The sequence below is a fragment of the Carassius carassius genome, chromosome 40 (assembly GCF_963082965.1).
Source record: "Carassius carassius chromosome 40, fCarCar2.1, whole genome shotgun sequence".
NCBI classification, from domain to species: Eukaryota; Metazoa; Chordata; class Actinopteri; order Cypriniformes; family Cyprinidae; genus Carassius; species Carassius carassius.
In genome coordinates, this window is record NC_081794.1 from 15,235,282 (window position 1) to 15,256,441 (window position 21,160).

At 37.2% G+C, this 21,160-nt stretch overlaps 1 protein-coding gene and 1 pseudogene across 1 annotated transcript; one reads left to right on the top strand and one right to left on the bottom strand.

The window, feature by feature from the left end:
• Positions 1-883: 883 nt before the first annotated feature.
• On the bottom strand, positions 884-10,605 carry LOC132122655 (crossover junction endonuclease EME1-like; annotated as a pseudogene).
• A 720-nt stretch (positions 10,606-11,325) lies between these two features.
• Positions 11,326-17,933, top strand: LOC132122656 (large ribosomal subunit protein bL27m-like). Its single transcript, XM_059533020.1, has 4 exons — positions 11,326-11,409; positions 11,778-11,903; positions 12,039-12,112; positions 17,557-17,933. Exons 1-4 carry the CDS (start codon positions 11,370-11,372, stop codon positions 17,761-17,763), a joined length of 447 nt encoding a protein of 148 aa, XP_059389003.1. The 5' UTR covers positions 11,326-11,369; the 3' UTR covers positions 17,764-17,933.
• Positions 17,934-21,160: the final 3,227 nt, after the last annotated feature.

Sequence of the window (21,160 nt, forward strand, 5' to 3'; positions counted from 1 at the left end):
TACATTGTACCTTGTAAGTCATAACATCCTACAACTGTTTTTTGGAAATTAAAGTCCCATTCAACCATTCACATGCTACCGAAGATGTTAGCACTGCAGACTCTAGGTCATAAAAGCTATTATAGTCTGTGTTCAGAGTACACGAAAATTGGATTTCATACTATTCAGCTAAACAATCACTTCAAGGTGATCCCTTTTCTGCCATAATTCTGCTTGTATAATTCCCTTCGGCACAAGCACACACCTACTACCCATAGTTTGTTATGCCATCCCTTAAACTGTAGAGGAAATACTGCCTTCAGGGACAGGGATGAAGCATGCAGCTCATCTCTTAAGCACATTTAACGGCTCGTTACCCCACCGCTCGTTTCAGGCAACATGACACTCCTTGGTCAGGTGCCATTCTCTAATGTGTTGGAAATGAGCCATGAGCCTCTAGTCTTTAGACAGTAAGTACGGTGTGCTCAAGGGGCCATTTTGGTTCTGAAAAGAGTGCAGTAGTGCCTTAAACAGAAAAAAAGCCCAAACTGAAACTGTTGCTTTTGCAATTAACAGTGCCCTCTCTAGTGCTGCTAAAATATGTAAGGATAACATAAAGTGAATTAATTCTAAATTAAACAACTTGGGTATGACCAACCGGTCCTAAATGCGTCCAAGAAATGCTGTGCGTGCATAGCATTTCTGAGAATTGACTTCATTTCGGCTTCTGCCATCCAAGGTTATTTGCCACTGGGATGAAGAGAACAAAAAACTCAAAGAGCATTCCAGAAAAAGTGAAACTTTCAAGGTTCCCCCCTTAGCATAAAGAAGTACAGAAAGGTTTGGACTGAGGTCATTTCAGAAAAACTAATTCTGATGGTAATGATAAATAATTGGTTTCCGGTACTTTAAGAAAAATTTAATGGCAACAATTTATAGTACAAACAGACAAAAATATAACTTACTGAAGTTTATAAAATATATGAACTTTAATAAATATCTATAACATAATGCTTTTGACATCTGTACTCATGTGTACAAGGAAACAGAATAACCTACACAGCAGAATCAAGGGGCTGATGGACATCACGTGACATCATCAAAAGAAACAGCCGTTTGGAAAGCTCCGGACCAACTCTGCGGGTTGTAGATGTGACACCCTCTCCGCGGCGAATTAGTAGGTCTGCCAGCAGACCGACTTTTTCATGTTCTGAGTTGCACCGTGCGTATGCCTACAAGTAACAAATATACATTCAAACATGAGATCTTGTAACGAAAAACACTAAATAAAATTATTTAAAAAATAAAAACGGTATATGCCAATATGTTGTAAATATGTCTGTCGATAATATGCTGGCAAACAAATTGCTGTTAGGCACATTAGAAAACAGCTTTAACCTGAGCCAGAAGCCAAGGAGAGGGGTAGGCACTAAGTATAGCACTGGCCATATCAGTGCTGACACGGTTCAACTGTTGTATTTGTCTCTTCCAAACTTGCAGAAGGCCTTTCCCTGAGCGGTCCACCTTCTGACCCCCTGCCCACTCACTCTCCAAACAAAACGTGAATCCCGTCTTCTCTCGCTCCCACCTGGGAAGAATAAACACACACAAGTAAAAAATGAACCACTGAAGCTTAAGATGCAGCTTGTTGGAGAGAATAAATATGGAAACTGGCTTCCCACTCACTTGAACGGTGCCTCGGCTACTGCTTTGGTTAACATGGTAATATAATCAGTGAAGTCTTTCCAGGTAGAGAGGAAGCGAACCTGCACCCCAGTTTGCAGCTGCAGGTCTACCAAAGCCTGATGGACAGGAGAGGGAAAAAAGACTGAGCTGAAGCAGAGCACTTCAAATATGACCATGAATCTATACCGACTGCCAATGAGGTGGTTCAGCTTACCTCCTCCACCTGCACTCGCGAGACCTCAGGAAGCTGATTGATATCGTCTTTCTTTCTTCTCTTTTTCTGCCCTCCCTGAAGTCCCACGTTCTTCTCCTTGCCCAGCACTGCCTCACGGTATTTCTTCAGACATTTTGAATTCTGGCTTCTGCAAAAGAACATTTAATGCAAAATTAAGCAATTATAAACTCTTCATTAATCTATCATTTAAAATCTAACATACATATGCTAATGTTTGTTTGATGAATACTGCTCAATTTATGGATAAAAAAAAAATCATAAACATAAACATGTAGTATTAAATAAGTGTAAATCTTGTATATTTGTCAAATACTCTCATTAAGTCACTCACTTGAAGTACTTCTCTATGTCAATCACAACCAGACTGAGGGTTCTGCCTGGGTTCCTGCTCATAAGTCCTTGGATCCAGGCGGTCAGAGATATGCCAATTTCTGTCAATACACCGATGCATTGTCTCAACATGAAAAAAAATCAGGAGAGAAATGCCAAGGCTGTCAAAATTTTGAAGAAATTTATTTCTCAAAGATTGAGCAAAAGCATATTTTAAAGAGCTTTTAGATCATTTTTTTCATAATTAAGAGGTGTTTCTGTAATTATATTCATTACCCTTAATTGCTCTGACTCTTCTTGGAAAGGTCATAACTGCTAGCTTTTCTGTTGCCCTTTCAGCCACAAAACTCTTTTTATTGAAATTTTAGTTAGCACATCATACAAAAAGGGCACATCAAACAATTATCCTATTAATGGTTAATTAGGTAATTATAATGGTCCATTAGGAAATTACACCATACCAGAACATAATGTGCCTACCTTGCAGTAGTTATTAATCATGGTTACAAAGTCATCAACAGGAACTTGGATTACAGTATTTGAGTCTGGAATGGACATCACCTCACCAGTCTGCAAATAAAACATTCAAATGAACTATAAAAATGTTTAAAAATATTTAAATCAGACAACAAGTCCTCCTTTTGTCCAAGACAATATTCAAGATATCTCCTAACCCAACACAAAATGTAATAAAACAAACTGAACACAAAAATAGAATGTCAGACTAATGTGGTACTAGGAGTGTAACGGTACGCAAAAATCACGGTTCGGTACGTACCTCGGTTTTAATGTCACGGTTCGGTTCATTTTCGGTACAGTAAGGGAAAGAAATTCAAACGTTAAACTGCAGGTTGTTTATTACTTTAAACTTTTTTTAACAATTTGTTTGTCTTTTTTTAAAACACTTTAATACAATATAATAAAATATATATATATAATAAAAAATGAATAAGAAATAAAATAATGCTGCAAAGTTCTCCACTAAATAAAATACTCTGTCTCAAACCAATATCACATAATAAAATATAATGAAAAATAAATAACTATGATTACAGTGCAGCATTACCAATCCCAGCTTATAGGCCTGCTCATAGTTAAAATATATATATATAACTTTTCCAAAGTGTAAAGTGCAGCAACATCAGTTTCAGTTTTTAGACCTGCTCAGATTTCGTTATTGGGTTGGCTCGATCGGAATTAAGAGCAAAGGTCTGTTTAAATGCAGACAGGAACTGCGTTTGAATTACGGTCATTTTTTTCCTAGTTGTAGTGATGTTCACACTCGCGTGATGCCTTTTGAAAACTTTAGAATCAGCTGCAGGGCGGGATTTGCGCTGAACGCGGAGACTTCAGCCACTTAAGTGATTGTTCACTTAAAAATTGTTCGTTTGGAAACACGAAAATGTACCTATGTTCCGCACACAAAATATTGCATTCGGTCATTCGGTGCACACGTGCACCGTACCGAAAGCCCTGTACCGAAACGGTCCGGTACGAATACACGTACCGTTACACCCCTATGTGGTACATATTTTTGTTGTTATTGTTTAGAATCATATTTAGATTATAGTGTATTACTAAATGTACATTTAAATACAAAGTCTGTGTGAACCGGAAGTTGTTGCCGACTTTACTTCAGTATGGTGACGTATTTCTTACTGAAACAGTACCGTATATGAGTACAAGTCGCAACATTCCAAAAATACGTCATGATGAGGAAATAAAACATATATAAGTCGCACTGGACTATAAGTCGCATTTATTTAGAACCAAGAACTAAGAGAAAACATTACCGTCTACAGCCGCGAGAGGGCGCTCTATGCTGCTCAGTGTAGACTACAGGAGCACTGAGCAGCATAGAGCGCCCTCTCGCGGCTGTAGACGGTAATGTTTTCTCTTGATGCATTTTTAGTTCATTTCTCTTGGTTCATGTCAAATTAATTTTGATAAATAAGTCGCACCTGACTATAAGTTGCAGGACCAGCCAAACTATGAAAAACAGTGCGACTTATAGTCCGGAAAATACTGTATATTGAATAGAGGACGGAGGTTTTTTGCACTTCTCCTCTCAAATCACACTTACAGCAATGTAACTGTTGTAGGAGCGTGGTTAAGCATATTCTGCCCAAGCTTTCAAACTGATGTCATCAGAGAAGGAATGCTATTCCAGAGCCCACACTTTAAGACTCCCTAAAAGTTTGTTCAAGGCCCCCTAGTGGGTCCTGGCCTCCGGGTTTGAACCACTGGTTAAGATGTTCATAACTTCAACCCAGATATGAGACATCACACAGAGCATGATTAGCATGTTGCTAGCATGTTTCTAGCATGATTAACATGTTGCTAGCATGTTTCTAGCATGATTAGCATGTTGCTAGCATGTTTCTAGCATGATTAGCATGTTGCTAGTATGTCGCTAGCATGTTGCTAGCATGATTAACATGTTGCTAACATGTTTCTAGCATGATTAGCATGTTTCTAGCATGATTAGCATGTTGCTAACATGTCACTAGCATGTTCCTAGCATGATTAGCATGTTGCTAGCATGTTTAGCATGTTTGCTAGCATGTTTCTAGCATGAGTAGCATGTTGCTAGTATGTCACTAGCATGTTCCTAGCATAATTAACATGTTGCTAACTAGGGATGTTGCGGTGACGGATTTTTTCCACCGGTTAATCGACGTGTAAAAAAACCGGTAATCCCGGTGTCACCGGGGTTGCGTGTCGGGGATTTCGGGTGGCCAAAAATGCGGTCGTGCAGACGTGCACACGTCTCAATTTACTTTCACTTTAATTAGCGGCAATTCAGTAGCATTTGTTTGAATTAATCATGGGTTAATTTATTTTATTCTTAATAAAAATACACAAAACAATAAGACACTCGCTTGTATTACACACATCTTTATTGCAAAATGAATAATAACTTAACAGACCATGCAAAAACTAAACAAAAGCACTTATGAAACACCTTTAAAGTGCATTTATTAACAAAACGAACCACTGCACAAGTATCAAAAAAGAAATTATATACAAAAATACACTATTCGTTAAATAAAGTGCCTGCCTTTTTCAGCAAAAAAAAAAAAAAAAAAAAACACACCGCACAACCATCGAATATGAAACGAACGGACATCAAAAACTTCGTTAAATAAGGTAGCCTACCCGAATAATCACTGGACAATTAAGTGCAAAAAAAAAAAACTAATATAAAAATTAAACTCACGTTAAGCTGTTAAAAAAAGAGGTAGGCCTATTAACTGCATACACCGTACAAAAAAAATATAAATAGGCTAAATGAGAAACAATAAACGAAAAACCTTCATTTTAAATTGCAACAGTTTGCTTTGAAACCAGATCTTCCACCATCCTTTGCCAGTTAGCTCGCCTCACTCTCCTCAAATGATAAATGAAATCGGACACCTGCTGCTTTACTGCGGCGCTTGTTCCGCTTACGCTAAATTACGAAGGCACGTAGTCACTAACTGAATTAAGTGCTTTATTGCTATAGGCTAAAACTTCAACACGATGGGGACGGTGCCGGTGGTCAAGTGCTATGACCGGTAGGTGGGTTAAACACCGTGTATCACCGGTAACACCGACTATCGCAACAAGCCTATTGCTAACATGTTCCTAGCATGATTACCATGTTTGCTAGCATGTTTGCTAACATGATTAGCATGTTGCTAGCATGTTGCTAGCATGATTAGCATGTTGCTAGCATGTTTCTAGCATGATTAGCATGTTGCTAGTATTTCGCTAGCATGTTTTTAGCATGATTAGAATGCGTCTAGGTTGTTGCTAGCATGATTAGCATGCGACTAAAAAAGTGAGTGAAAAGTGAAAAGGTTGTTGCTAACATGATTAGCAAAGTTACTAGCATGTTGCTATCATGACTAGCATGTCTCTAGCATGTTGCTAGCATGATTAGTAAAGTGTCTAGCATGTTTCAATGCTAATCCAGGTAAAACCAGTTGATTCAGATAGAAACCAGCTAAGACCAGCGTGACAGTGGCCAAAACCACTTTAAACCATGTTAGAAGTATGTTTCTAGTCTGATTAACAAGTAACTACCATGTTATTAACATTTTTCTATACTATACCAGCTAAAGCCAGTTTATTCAGTAAAGAAAACCAGCTAAAAACAGCTAAGACCACATAAGGCCAGCGTGACAGTGTCCAAAACCACTTTAAAACCATGTTAAAGGCATGTTTCTAGTCTGATTAGTGAGTAACTAGCATGTTGTTAGCATGTTTCTATGCTAATCTGGCCAAAACCAGCTAAAACAAGTGGACTCAGTAAAAACCAGCTAAAACCCACCTAAGACCAGCGTGAGAGTGGTCAAAACCACTTAAAAACCAGCTTGGGAGACTAGCTAAAACAACTGATCAGCTTAGGCTGGTTTTAGCTGTATTCTCAGTAGAGAGTTTTTAAGGTTTGCTATGGTAGTAGACAGCTTAAATACATTATGTGTCTTATTTTGTAAAAGTTTGTACCCCCTCAATGAAAGTCTATGGGATTTAAGGTGGATTTGGTAGTCTGGTTTACGAAAACCATAAGCCGGATCAGTTAGAAAAGATATAGCAACCCGAGTCAGACCAGTCTGAAGGTCTGACCCGAGTTTGGTGGTTCTAGCTTGAAAGATCTAGGAGGAGATAGTGTTTAAAATTTGGCTCAGAAGAATAATAATAAGATTAAATAGTAGATCAGTAAGTTGGCTTTTTCAAACCAACTTAATTATCCCAAACGTAACTGGCGCTTGTGGCTGTGTTGCTCAGTCAGTGTACTACTTTATTCACATCAAACATTTTATGCAAGTATTATGACCAGTACTTTTTTTTATCCTTTTTGATTATTGCTTACGTCTCATTCTGCACATATCCAAATGTTTCCATATTCGCAATGTATCTGAATGTTAAACTATAATATTTTTTAAATGTAAACTAGAAGGAAAAGATCATCCTCTTCACAAGAGCAAAAAGGTCCTTGGCATAACAGCAGAGTGGACCGGTATACTACGGTCTATTTAAACTGACCAGTGTAACCTTTTATATGTTTGGTTGACTGCACTTTATTTTAGTAATGAACAGACTGTGATGTAAGTTTGAAATTAGAATGCACTTTAGATGTTCTGTGTCATTTATAGCAAACTGCAGCACTACTATTATTTATTTCTAAATATTTTTCAGTTTAATTGATTTTTATTTATAAAATTGTGTATGTATATATATATTACCTGTTTTATATATTTAATACTTGGTCAGTTTATTGATTTGTTTGGTTAACTTTGGATACATTTTTTTATTATAATACAGTGCAGTGCACAAAATTAAGATTAGAGAGATGGTTCATGTCAGTGGTCAATAAATGATGATAAGTTTAGAAATGTTGTCTATCCACTTATTATTAGTGTGACATTTTAGCATGCAAATGAAGGGGAAAACTTCAAGATATCGGCCCTAAAAATCGGCAGCACATATCGGCCATAGGCTGACCCTGACCTCTAAACATCGGCATTGGCTATAGAAAAACCTGTATCGGTCGATCTCTACATTGTACTATATTCTGACTGGAAACAGTCCATTTAGAATGACGGACATAAATGACCAACCAGGCAGCATTTATTTGATCAAAATACAGCAAAAACAGTAAATACTGTGAAATATTACAATTTAAAATAACAGTTTTCTATCTGAATACATGTTAAAATAATTTATTCCTGTGATGGTAAAGCTGAATTCATTAATCCAGTTTTAAGTGTCACATGATTCTTCATAAGTCGTTCTAATATGCTGATTTACTGCTCAATCAATATTTGGTATGGATGTACCATTTTTAATATACATTTATGTTGATTGATTTCTTGTTAATTTGTTAGGTTAACAGCTGCATCAATAAAACGTTTAAACTTTTTTTCATTTAAGACTCCCAATTGTCAAAACACAACTTCTAGATTCATCTTTAGACTGTGTCGTTAATACAGTCTAGTACAATGTAAACACAACTTTGTTACCAGGTGGTCTGATAAACCTCTGACCTAAAAATTCTCTGGAATCATCTGAGCCTAATAAGCCCAAAGAATTACCTTGAGACAAACTAACGCATTCTCATCCCAAGGCGTCATATACTGACCCTCTTGACATTTCGTCAACATCCTACACATATGGCACCCTCTAGCGTCAATATGAGACACAGATTATGGGTTAAGGTTAGGGTTAGGGTTAGGGTTAGGGTTAGACCGCTAGGAGGCGCCTTCTGGCCCATTTTTATCTGCGTGTAATATTGACGCTAGAGGGTGCCATGTGCGTAGGATGTTGACGAAATGTCAAAAGGGTCAGTATATGACGCCTCGGGATGAGAACGGTCTGGACAAACTCAGGCTTTGTGTTATAAAGTAAATGCACTGAGTGATGATGCCCTTTTAGCAGTACAGTCTGTGCTTTTAAGATCTGCTTGCTTTTCTAGTTTTACTCGTTGGGCCCTTTTGAACCAGCACAATGGTTTTCCCATCTCTCCTGTGATCACACACTGTGAGTTTGACGGACAGGTTGAAAACCGTATGGAAACTCTGCGATTTGGGAGATTTGAAATGCTAACATGCGAAGAGGGGTTCTGTGAGGCCATGCAGAATCAACTGATTATCAGACCAAACCCATCATGGGTGTCACCGTTTGTGTGGTTGTCACAATAAGATTGTCAGAGTGAAGCGTGTGTCTTAACCGAGAATAGCTCTGACCTGATTATACATAAAAAAGTCCCCTGCAAGTAGCTTTTCACGTGAGCTGCAGTGGGAGACTCTGCTTAAAAGCGACCCACACACCATTTTCAATTGTAATAAAAGCGGAAGTTTTAGTAGATGCTTTTGATTTGTCTTAGTCATATATTGTGCTAAAAAGACTCATAAAACGTTGAGTCCAAAAAAAAAAGCATCTTTATCTACAAACATCAGATAAATCTATATAGATCTCATAATCTTACATTCATGTGTTTGAAATTCAAAATGTCACACATTCATCATCTGTATCCATGACATTCAATAGAAATCCTTTGGGTGACAGTGCAGACCACTCTGGCACTTGGCAATTACATCGCCCCCACCCCCACCCCCACCCAAAAAAATAAAAGTAATCACATAATTTAATTGGATATTTCATTGTTCATGCTCAAAGCAATTTGCATCTCAAAGCAAATGACAAGGAACGTGGTTACAAATTTTTCTTTTCTGCATTTGTATGTGTAGAGTGCTGTCATGCCTGAGGGCAGGGTGAGCGTCTAGCCCAGGTGACACTACGAGGAAGAGACTGCTTCTCTATGGCACAGTTGCAGCCCATGGCATGCAGGGAAGTCAGGAGAGTGCCACCACCTTCCAGCTGCAGTAGGCCTATGTGGGAGAGACAGCTAATCAATACTAATCCATTCAGCAAATGCAGCTTAATACCTCATGCCAGTGCTTTTTAACAACTCGGGGAAAGTATCAAAGCACACAGAGCCCTGAAAAAAACTGTGACAGCAAAGATGAGGACTGTAGGCACACACCGCCACCTACCTGGGTCGACCGTCACCACCATGTGTTTGATGCACTCCTCTGGCCTTAGGGCTTTCACAGCATCAGCCAGAGCTTTCTTTTCCATCCTCAATCTCTCCTTCTCTTCCTGCTGATGCTCTCGTATTGCTCTTTTCCTCAGGGTTTCTTGTCTGACAGCCTCCACTTCTGCTAGGGTTTTCTTGGGTTTGGCCAGGTAAGTGCCAGTCTCCGCTTCAAGTGTAGGTTCTTTTGTGAGGTATGGCGCACTGTCATTTGAGCTGCACTGCCTTGTTATATTGCTACAGATCTTGTTACGTTTAACTGGCTGGGCCTCGGGGTTGATATGATGTGCTGGAACATCTAAGAGGCGAGAACATCCATTGGAAACCACATTGGAAGTCCGGGTCTCCTCTGCACTGATGGCTGCTGTACCCAGGCCAAGCGGTTTCTGTTTTAGTCTTACAGCTAATGGAATCATGGCCTCCTCCACCTCTTCGCTGTCACTACTGACCATCAACACGTCACTTCTAGCAGCTCCAGTGGAGACGCGGACCTCCAAAGATGAAACTGGATCAGCAACAGAAGCCATTTCTGTGTCTGAACTGTCTAAAATCACCAAGTTGGGCTGTCTGGATTTTTGACTGTAAGAAATCAAACACAGGCAGCTCCTCTGAAACACTGGAGTCACTGTCGCTTAGAAGGAATCCAGGTCTAACGTTACCGATGCAGGTCATGCTGAGCTGACATGCGGAGATCTGTGGTCTGACGGAAAGTTCAAATTAAAATACAATTTAACACACATTTAACACATTATTCTATTAAATACTTTTAATTTTTATATAAAATATATATTTTTTATTTTTATAATAACATTCACAACCTCAATATTATGCTATTCATTCTTGTAAAAAAATTTTTTTTTTAAACAGCTACAATTTAACTCCGGACAGATTAACAAATTCACAAATACTTTTGCTGGCACACGATGGTTTGCTGTCAATTGTTCATCAATGTGTAAACTATTATATCTTATGTTTTCAACACTACCACAATCATTAACAATAGTTTCAGCAGAACATAATCTGCTAACGAGATATAACTTTTATTTTTTAATCAACAGAATTCACAACAGTTTTCAATACAATCACAGGAATAGGAAAATGTTAAATAAGTGGATAAAGTTTGAAACTCGTGCAAACACTAGTAATTACGGTTAAGTAGAAAAATATATTTATAAAACACTTTTACGTTAATATATTGTTGAAACAACCAATTAATGTTCGGGGTAACGTTACTGTTAAGAGAAACAGTGCGATAAAACTAGATCAGAACTAGAACTTTCGCGCGTGGCTCGACACCACACAACTATTATAATTTGCATGCACGAACACAAACACAACAAAAACAAAAAAAGAGCAAAAGTTTCCAGCTCAAGACAGAACACCACGCCACATAAAACATCACAATACAAATGCTCATAAAACTCAAGCGTCTCATCTTCTCAAGCGTTCACATATTTATCTTTCTACGTTACTCACGCCAGTCAACTTCTTCAGCGGTTCGCGGGTTCTGGAGGATCACGGGAGCCTGCCAGCTGCGTCACACTCGCGTCATTCAAGATGGCGGCGCTCGTGTCCTCGATACTGCAAGCCAGATCATGTAAGTAAAATGACAATTTGTATGACTTTTTGGGATTGTATTATGAACAGTGCAAGTAAAACAAGAGTACTATGAAATAACTGAGCCCATTTCAGCGTTTTGTAATGACTGTGAGATGGTAGTAGCGTGCTAAGCCACCATTCCCTGACAGCACAGTGATCATGTGTTAAATGTTGACAGCAGCATCGGCAGCATTTGAACTGTTTGATTTGGCTTACATTTTGTAAATGGTAATGCAGATCGTTAAGGATCATCGTCATTTAATGCCCAGCAAACAGTTATTTCAAACTGATGCATACGATGTGAAGGACATTAGTTTAAACATCTTGTCGCAGGCAATGATTTCTGTGTTCCTCTGGTCTTTGCAGGTATTCTGTTCAGTCAAACACCCACAGTTGTACTGGCTAGATTTGCTTCAAAGAAATCAGGAGGAAGCAGCAAAAACCTAGGAGGGAAGAGTGCTGGCCGTAGATATGGTTACAAGAAACAAGATGGTGCTTTTTGACTACTGACCTTGATCTCATAGGAGAAACATTTAGAGAAATTTGTGTGCTTTTACTGTGACTAGTCCTTTTTTATCCTCCATTACCTTGTATTATAACACATGTTTTGTCTTTCCTACTTTTAAGGGAACTTTGTACATGCGGGCAACATCCTTGCTACACAACGCAAGGGTTTAATGCGCTGGCAACCTGGAGCTCATGTAAGATGCTTGAAATCAAATATTTGTTCTATGAATAGTTGTACATAGCTATAGCTGTGCCTGGCTGGGGCAAGTTATGTGTTTTATGTGGGGGTTTTTTTGTTTGTTTGTTTTTTACAATTTCTAAATTACAATATCTGGTCACCAAAACCATACTTTGATATTTTTGTACTATACCAATTTTTATGAATCAGTGTATGCTTCAAAATTGTTTTAGTTTTTAAAACTTTGCTGAAATATCTAAATATGTAGTCCTATCTGTTTTCACAAGCATACAATTTCACAAGAAAAGCACAGTTTGAACGGAAGTTGCTTTGATTCATATATACAGTCATGGCCAAAAATATCGGCACCCTTAGTAAATATAATCGAAGAAGGCTGTGAGAATTAATCTGCATTGTTAATCCTTTTGATATTTTATTTAAAAAAAAAACACAAAAATCTAATCTTTCATTTAGGGCTGTGACGGTTGCCATGACAACCGTGTCACCGCGGTGGTCGGTTGCTACCGCGGATGTCTACTGCCACCCGCGGTAGTGCACGTGACGTCACAAACTCTATAGCAAGCATAATACAAAGTTTTGTATATAAGTGTAATAACTGTAATAGTTGCAAATTCTAAGTCTATGGTAATTAACAAATTACCTCAAACACAGCGTTTCCTTTAGATTGGAAGATTTGAGCGCAGGAAAATACAGTTTATGCATTCAGCAAATTAGTTTAGTGTTGGGCGATGGATCTTGTTGGGAAAGCAAATACCACATCACCGATCTGGAGTCATCTTCATTCATGTCACCCATCAGCGTTTGCACAAGTTCTCGTTATTGCAAACGCTGGCTGGTCAGGTTTGGTGAGGCTTTCTCCAAACTGGCCAAATACAAACGAGACAGCGATAAATAAAAGATGGTAACAAGAAATATGCCAACGGATTCCTATTTCAAAGAGAGCGCGTGCAGATGAGGAGTTCGCTACTGAGCTTGCTTGGTGGCGGAAAAGTAAACCGGACGCAACACAACCGCGTTGCGACAGGTTTAGTCTGTCTAGTATCTATACAGGACATTTGAACTCTGTGTCAGTAGCCTACATCACAGACCGGACGGGGATTTATCATGTCGTGTTGTGCTGCATCCAGTGTAGCATCACTGATTATAATGAGTATTTTGTCGCACTGCGTCGCTCGCGTCCGTTAGACAGGGTGTATTTAACTTTCTTATTTAGGCTACTTTCTTGTAGCCTAAATAAGCATTATTTCTTTGATATTTATTTTAGTGTTTTGCAGGCGGCGTTCACTGACAGAAGTGCTCAAATAAACACGAACTGACGAGTTAAATAGGATGTGTTAGATGAGTGATTTCTAGACGTGCATACATATAAATATATCCTGTATATAATATATATAAAATATATTACATGCATGCACAGTTTAAGTCAGCTTTAATCACCCTTTTTTGGTAATTCCATGAATTAACTGACCACGACACTGCTTGCATATTAGTTTATTTCGCAGTGAATGGCCATCCCTGCCCCTACGTTAAACTGGAAAAAAATGATCGCCTTCGTTAACGAGCAAATTTTGACACTAATGTTATATATTTATTTATTTATTATTATTTAGGGTTTTTTTTTTCAAACACCGTGCCACCGGCGGTTGTTGGTCCATGACTACCGCGGTGTTAAAAATCTGCCACCGTCACAGCCCTACTTTCATTGGATAATAATAATTAAAAATGGGGAGAAATATCATTTTGAAATGTTTTGAAATGTACACATTGGCCACAATTAACGGCATTCTTTTATTCAGTATTTTTTGAAACCTTTATTTGCCAGTTTAACAGGTCTAAATGTTCTTCTATAATGCCTGATGAGGTAAGAGAACACCTGACAAGAGATCAGAGACCATTCCTTCATCCAGAATAACTCCAGACCCTTTATATTCCCAGCTCCATGTTGGTGCTTCTCCTCTTCAGTTCACCACACGCATTTTCTATAGGGTTCAGGTCAGAGGACTGGAATGGCTATAGCAGAAGCTTGGTTTTGTGCTCAGTGACCCATTTCTGTGTTTTTTTTTTTTTTTTAGGTTTGTGTTTCGATTATTGTATGGTTGGAAGATCTAAACATGGCCCATTATAAGATTTCTAACAGAGTCAGTCACTTTTAGATTTTTTTTATCTGTTGGTATTTGATAGAATCAAAGATGCCATTTGTCTGAACAAGACGTCCAGGACCTCCAGCAGAAAAATATAGGCCCACAACATCAAAAATACAGCAGTATATTTCATTGTACACATGGGTTACTTTTTATTCCTGTGTGCACCATACTCATCTTGAGTGTTTGCTGCTAAAAAGCTCATTTTTAGTTTCATCTGACCATAGAAGCCAGTCCCATTTGAAGTAGGGCTGTGCGATTAATCGAAATCGAAATAAAATCGCGATTTGAGTGTGCGCGATTTCTAAATTGCTTTATAGCACGATTTTCCGCAGCCCCGACCTCCCGCAGTATGTTATCTGAACCAATCAGGATGCAGCGCGCCTAAGTGGAGCGCGAGAACAGAGCAGACTGGGCATATGGGGTGGTGCTAGTGCAGTGGATAAGACACATGTCTTTGGTGTGAGAGACCCGGGTTCGAATCCACTGTGAGACACCAATGTGTCCCTGAGCAAGACACTTAACCCCTAGTTGCTCCAGAGGTGTGCGACCTCTGACATATGTGGCAATTGTAAGTCGCTTTGGATAAAAGCGTCAGCTAAGTGAATAAATGTAATGTATAAATGTATATGCCTAACTCCAGGTTCACACACTCTGTCTGTGATGCGTAGCCTTTTTTTTTTTTTTGAGATTCATGCTCGTGCATTATTTTAATGTACTTTCGCCTTACAATAATGTGCCCTCGTTGCGGTTTCTGAACCGCATACACAACTTACTGTATACGCACTGCAGACGGAGTACGTGTGAACCTTGGGCAATAAATATATTGGGCAAAAAATATAACACCTGAGGCACCGCTACAGTGAGCTTTATGACCAATGCATGGCAAAAAAAAAAAAAACCTTCCCTGAACACGGGTTTTATTTTATTTTTTATTATAATTTTTTGCCATATGTCTAGATTTTGTTTGACATCTTTACTTAGTGATTATTTTGACTTAAGTCTGTTCTAGAGACATATACAATTTTTTGATAAAGCTCTCATTGGTTTTCTTTTGGAATTTTGGAAATATTTTCAAATTTATACTGAATGCATTTATGACTGTAAAGCATGTCTGTGTGTGTCAAAATCGTGATTAAAATCGAAATCTTAAAATTGATCAAAAAAACTGTGATAGGTTTTTTTTGTCCATATCGCACAGCCCTAATTTGAAATTCCAGTTATGTCTGATAACTGAATATACTGGAGTTTGTTTTTGGATGAGCTTGGATAATTTTTCTTGAAACCCTCCCAAACAACATGTGGTGATGTAGGTACTGTTAATTTTTTTACAGGTAATTTTTTTTTTGCAGTCCTCCGTCTGTGGTCTTTTGAGAGTCTTTAGCCACTCAACTCTCCTTTTCACCATGCATTAGGACGATATAGACATACGTTGTCTTCCAGGCAGTTTTGTAACATTTTCTGTTGATTGGAAATTCTTAATTATTGCCCTGATGGAGGAAATGCGAATTGTCACTGCTCTAACTCTTTTGTTAAAGCCACTTCACTAATTTGTGAAGCTCAATTGTCTTTTGCTGCACATCAGAAATATATACTTTGTTTTTTCTCATTTTGATGAATGATTAAGGGGATTTGGGCTTTGTTTTCCCTCCTATTTATATTTCAGTGAAACGGGTAGCCATGGCTGGATAATTTCATGCACGTAATCACACTGGAGTGCTCAAAATTGTGAATATGAATGAGAATATACTTCAGAAATATTTTTTACTCAAAAGAATTTCTAGGGGTGCCAATAATTGTCCAACGTGTATTTAAGAAAAACATTCATTTCATAATGATATTTCCCCCCATTTTAAATTCTTTATATCCAATTGAAGTATAGATTCTTGTGATTTTATTTGTAACTTTTTTTTATTTTTTTTTATAAAAGATCAAAAGGATTAACAATGCAGATATTTCACAGCCTTCTTTGATCATATTTACCAAGGGTGCCGATATTTTTTGCCGTGTGTGTGCTCTTGTTTTTGTGACATATCAGAACACAACTCTGTATAATGACAAGGGTATGACACAGGTATTACAAAGAGAGGGTGACTTATGAGGACATAACCCATGTCCCCATTTTTCAAAACGCTTATAAATCATACAGAATGAGTTTTTTTTTTTTTGAGAAAGTAAAAATGCAAGAAAAAAAAAGTTAAAAGGTTAGGTGTAGGGTTGGTGTAGGGCGATAGAATATACAGTTTGTAGAGTATAAAAACCATTACGCCTATGGGATGTCCCCACTTTTCACAAAAACAAACGTGTGTGTGTATATATATTCAAAAGTTTGGGATCAGTAAAATTGTTAGTTTTATTAAAGAAGATTTTTATGCTTATCAAGGTTATATCTATTTAATCAAAAATACACAGACAAAAACTGTAATTTAGTTAAATTTTTTAAAAACCATTTTCTATTTTAATATACTTTAAAATATAATTTGTTCCTGTGAAGCAAAGCTGTATTTTCACAATCATTACTCCAGTCTTCAGTGTCACATGAACCTTCAGAAATCATTCTTATGATTTATAATCAATGTTGGAAACAGTTGTGCTGCTTAATATTTTTTGGGGCCGATGATACTTTTTTTCAAGATTCTTTGATTATATAAAAAGGAAAAAAAAAAAACAAGAGTGTTTACACAAAATAGAAATTTTGTGTCGTATGCAATATTATTCAAAAGTTAAGGACCGGACAATTTTTTAAATAAATACTTTATTCAGCAAGTATGCGTTAAATTGATTAAAAAAATTATCGTAAAGACATTATTAATATTGCTAGAAAATTTTTCCATTTTGAATAAATGTTTTTCTTTTCTGTTTTTTCATCAAAAAATAAAAAAAAAGTATCACAGGTTCCAAAAAGATATTAGTCAGCACAACAGTTTCAACACTAATAATAAATCAGCATATTAAAATGATATCTGAAGGATCATGTGACACTGAAGGCTGGAGCGATGGCTGAGGAACATTCAGCACTACATCATAGAAATACAGTATATATGTGACCCTGAACCACAAAACCAGACTTCAGTCGCTGGGATATATTTTTAGCAATAGCCAAAAAACATTGTATGGGTCAAAATTGATTTTTCTTTTATGCCAAAAATCATTAGGATATTGTGTGTTAATATTACATCATAATGCATTTTTCTCAAAATTTCTCAAAATCCTAACACTTTATTTCCATACAATTATTAAAAACTGTAAACGGACAACTTTCCCCTGAAAATCTTTCTCTCATTGTCTGTCTTCACAGGTCGGTATTGGAACCAACAAAACACTTTATGCCTTAGAGGATGGTATTGTCAGGTTCACCAAGGAGGTGTACATTCCTCTGCCACGAAGTGCGGAAGCCAGGGATGTGATCCCAAAACTTCCCAAGGGTGCTATTCTGTACAAGACCTTTATCAATGTCATTCCTATAAAACAGGAGAATACATTTAAACTTGTGGACATGGTATGAAAAAGACTTTCTTCAACTTCAGTTTGATCTGGATTCTTTGGACTGGTAACACACCCTGGAACATTTTGATGGTCTCCTTTCAAATGTCTAAAAATTGAGCAGAAAAATATTTAATTTCCTCTTATTTGTACAGTCATGTTATATTCTAATAAACATGTTTACCTAACACTGTGACTTTGTTCAATTCTTTAATATACACTACATCATTAAATACAAATTCTTTTATATCACAATCTAGAAATGTTTTTTTTTACTCTTAATAAATTCAGAATTTGTGGAAAGCTGCAGAAATTTTTTTTAAATGATGTTTGTATTCAATTTAACTTTCATTATCTGACATATTTCTGAGGGAAGCAAGATATTGAGAAATTTAATGAGAAACATGTTGGAAAGGACTGTATTTTATTCATTACAAATTTAATCATGAAAATTATATTTTTTGTTAAAAATATACAGGAGGAGATGGTTGGAAGGGAAGACTTAAAGAAATAATAGGAAACAGAAGGAAAGGTTTTTACTTCTTGATAAAACAGGGACGATAAAGATTTTTATTTGTAATAATATGTGCAATGATTAATTGTTCACATTAAGACCAGGATTGTTAAAATAAATAGAGTCCATTTCGCATTCAAGTTGGTTTTAAAGACAGGACGGTTCAGTCTTTCAGCAAATCAATATGAAGTTACAAGCACTTGCAGCTTTTAAGATCGGCTTTTCATGGAGCATTAAACAGTGCAAACATTGTCCTGTTGCTGAGGTGTTTTAAACTCCTTCATTGACTCCATCCATTCATGTTTCCTAAAATTCAGCTCAGCTTTAGCGTTTAAGGATTTAGACAGTCTCTCTCCTCTATAAAACAGACAAGGACTATTTTGTAGCATTTCCCTTCGGGATCAGGGTGTTGTTCATGTGTATTTGCAGGATTACGGGAAGTGAAGCCTGAGAGTATCCTCAGGTTGGAGGAAGCCAAGGAGAAATAAGAAGGATTGTACCAGTAGTGAGTAGGAAACGGTGTCAAATGAGTTGTTGCTGCACTCTTTCACCTTCAATATGAGAGGATTAAATATGGAGTGTGCTGACACTTTCCAAGGAGAACCACTCGAGCAGGTGCCACTTCATAAGCTTCAAGTTCAAAATGCTTTTTATGATGCAGATGTACAGAACGTTCAAGGAACCATCATTGTTTGGAAACACTTTTATGTACATTGAAGAAAAAAGAGGTGATGAGATTCAGTGCTAATGAAAAAGGATGGGGAATTGATTCAGAAAGTAATCAGAGATTCTGAGCAATGCTCAGTGTAATAATCTGTCTGGCAGATAATTGTTATTCAGCCCCAAACAACAGCCTGCCACACTATATTTCAGGAGAAGCAAGATGCAAATGGTGTGTCGAAAAAAAAATTGTATAAACAGTATAATCTCATACATCATGAATAATTGTAAAATTCAATTTATAAAATAAACATCACTGAAATGTATCTAATGACACCCTGGTGCAGAATTTGAAAGAAGGAAACAATGGTTCAGTTTTACTTGCTTGTAAACAGTTTAAAGGTGTTATTGTCATATTTGCACAACAATAATCCTTCTTTTTATTGAAATGCTCATCAGAACAAGGCCTCTGCATTCAAGTTCATTGCCATTCATCACAATACAGTTTGCAATTCTCGATGCAAAATTTAGATCTAGTATGGTTTGGAGAAAGGTCACTGGAATCCAAATTGAATCACATTTGCCTTTTTTGCTGAAAACTATTAGATGCTGTTCCATTGTTCACCCCTGAAAGCTATGACCCAGTACTCAGCAAAGGAAGCCTTGTTACGTCTGTCTGCTTTGCTTTGAAAAGAATGACTGTCAAACCCTGCTCTATCTACTCTGTTGCTTAGCAGCAGCAGGTGCGTCTTCCGAGAAGAGCTCGCTCTTTCCACTTTTCTGCATTTCCTCGCTCTTGTTTTCTGTACAAACGGAGTGGAGAATGACAGTGTGGCCTAAAAAAAAAAAAGAAAGAATTTTGGCAGAAGTTGCACAAAATATATATTACATTGCAAAAGCAGACAATACCACTGATTTTGCTAAGAATGCTAAAAAACTATTTTTCATCTTTTTATTTTAAATATATTTTTAGCATAACAAAGGAGGTGAATGAAACTATGTGTTGAAACGCACAATGCTAATAAGTCACCATGCAATAAAAGGACAAGTGAGAGATAAGGCTTTATATGCAGTGTTGGGGAGTAACTAGTTACATGTAACGGCGTTACGTAATTTAATTACAAAATTATTGTAACTGTAATTAGTTACAGTTACTAAGAAAAAATGAGTAATTAAATTACAGTTACTTATGAAATTTTTAACGATTACAAAGGGGATTACATTTGAATATTTACACACATCCACATACAGATTTAACTGATTTCTTTCCCAAATTGCACTGACTATTCTGAGACATATCGCCTTAATAATTTCCGGGATGCGGAAACACAGTCTGGTTCGTAGAATCCAGTCATAGAAACAGAATGCCTAACGCGGACGGAATAGTATGCCACATTTTGGATGACTAAATCAACAGTAGGTCAGTACACTTGAATCAAAACATGACATCGACTAGTGTCTGTGAATATAAAGCCCCAAAAATGCAATATATAACTTGCACATTCTGCGTTTCTGTGGAAATCAGGCGCGGACTGGACACCGGGAGAAACGGGACAATTCCCGGTGGCCTGGCAGCCGATTTGGTCCTCTATTTAATATCATTATTGTATAATTGCCTGCCGAATGTACTAAAGCGATCATTTGCGAATCCGCCATTTGATAATTAAATCTCTAATAAGTCATGAATTGTTAGTCATGACTCGCGCGCTCTCCGCGCCTCCGCCAAACGGTTTGGATCAGACAAAGTAATCAATGCGAGAGAGAGAGAGAGAGAGAGATAGAGAGAGAGAGAGAGAGAGAGAGAGAGAAATAGAGAGAGAGAGAGAGAGAGAGAGAGAGAGAGAGTGGACTGCTGGAGCAGAGAAGCAGAATTACTGTTCAGTGTTTCAGGTCAGTTTCATCTGTAAAGATGCTTTTTTGTCTTTGTTTTTTTATTTATTTAATCAAGCAGCAGCACGTTGCTCATCAGTCATCACTCAAAATACTATATAAAGGACATCATTATTATCTGTTGTAATGTTACAGTAGTAATTTAGCTGAAAAAAAATCAGATTTTTTTTATAGGTTTAGGGGGAGCTACGACAGACAACAACACAACCCTTACGAAAATTAACATTTTAATATTTATCTATAAATCCAGAGAAAATGGTTAGCCTACTATTGTTTAACTGTGATAACCAAAAATGTAAAATTATTTTACAAATGTATTTATTTAAAAATAAATACAAATCCATTTGCAAAAAAA